This window comes from Metarhizium robertsii (assembly GCF_000187425.2).
Source record: "Metarhizium robertsii ARSEF 23 chromosome Unknown MAA_Scf_61, whole genome shotgun sequence".
Taxonomy (NCBI): Eukaryota; Fungi; Ascomycota; class Sordariomycetes; order Hypocreales; family Clavicipitaceae; genus Metarhizium; species Metarhizium robertsii.
The window spans coordinates 4,161-5,421 of record NW_011942206.1 but is presented as its reverse complement, the minus strand read 5'-3'; the positions used below and the strand labels follow the sequence as shown (position 1 = coordinate 5,421).

General features: G+C 45.7%; 1 protein-coding gene across 1 annotated transcript in view; it reads right to left on the bottom strand.

Moving 5' to 3' along the window:
• Positions 1-1,247: 1,247 nt before the first annotated feature.
• MAA_10537 (ATP-dependent DNA helicase PIF1) overlaps positions 1,248-1,261 on the bottom strand; it is a gene marked incomplete at both ends in the record, with an annotated part of 924 nt that continues 910 nt past the window's right edge. The window contains one exon of the mRNA XM_007828535.2: positions 1,248-1,256. Within this exon, the coding sequence (XP_007826726.2) occupies positions 1,248-1,256 (9 nt within the window). The remainder of the gene's footprint in view (positions 1,257-1,261) is intronic.

Sequence of the window (1,261 nt, the reverse complement as noted above, 5' to 3'; positions counted from 1 at the left end):
GAATCATGCACCCCTCCCCTCTGAGCGTGGCAATGGCCAGTCACTTATGCCCACAGGATGATGACCCCTCGTTTTTTGTGTAATATCGCGAGTATATTTCTTACATCGCCAGACTAGTAAGTACCACGCGTCAAAACTAGCTCATGACGTTAGTCGTATTAAGATGAGTCATGGCAGCTATGCAAGTAAAATAAGGTTATAATTTCTAACGTAGCGCTGCCACCAAAGCAGGTCAGTCCCACCTATCTCTTGCGAGAAAATTACTCACAAGTGGACAGATATTGACTCAATTATGTACTGTTTTGCATGATATGATCCGCACTAAATTCCAATTGGTGACAAATGCGAGTCATAACGAAACACTACCTTGGTGTACGCTGGTATCAAAACACACATATATATACCTCTCTGCGTGAAAAGTCTAGCTCAGAAGGACTACTGTCGGGAGGGATGCACGCTCTCTTCTATTAGCTATATCTGACTCTGTATTGAAATATTTGTAAGGTGAGTCCTATCTTCTTGCCACTGTCTACTATTACTGTGCTCATGCGTTCACTTCTCTCCACTTTATACTAAAGCCCTTTTAGGCCTCAAACCAACAGCAATGAAGTGCGTTATTGGCTTTATTTTCACCACTGCATTAATCGTTGCCCTACCAAATGGTAGAAATGCAGTCTCCAAGCGGGTTGATTGTGTAACCCCGACTTTACCTGGCTCTAACAACACCAACGCGGCCAATGCAGCAAAGTTTCCCTGGCTCCCTACTCCCAAAAATCTTAGGGACTGTCGGAAGGAAGCAGGAAAAGAAAGGACTTCTCGTGAAAGTCTGGAGAAAGTTTGTGGGACGCAAGTTTTCTGCGATTTATTCAGGCCAGACATGAACCCACCCGGGGCACTGCAGAACGCAGCAGATGAGTTTGGCTTTGCAAATCAGCAAGAATGCATCGCCGCCCATGGACCGAAGCCCGCCTGCGCAAAAGCTTAATAGCACTGTGTGGCAGCTATGGATCGATTGAACAGTGCAGCTGGTCCATGGCTCAACCTATGTAGCTAGTCAATTGAGACCTCTTTTACAGTTGATAGAGCTCTCCTAGAAGCCAGCACCGGTCTCTGGCGCTTAGCTTAGGCATTCACTTGAGTCATTGAAACAATGGTCGTGAATTGAGGCTTTTGGTGTCTTCTATTGTGATCGTGAGGAAAAGCGAATGACCAGCAGAGCGCCACTTTTGTATAGTAGCGATGTTGTACTATGCGTACTATG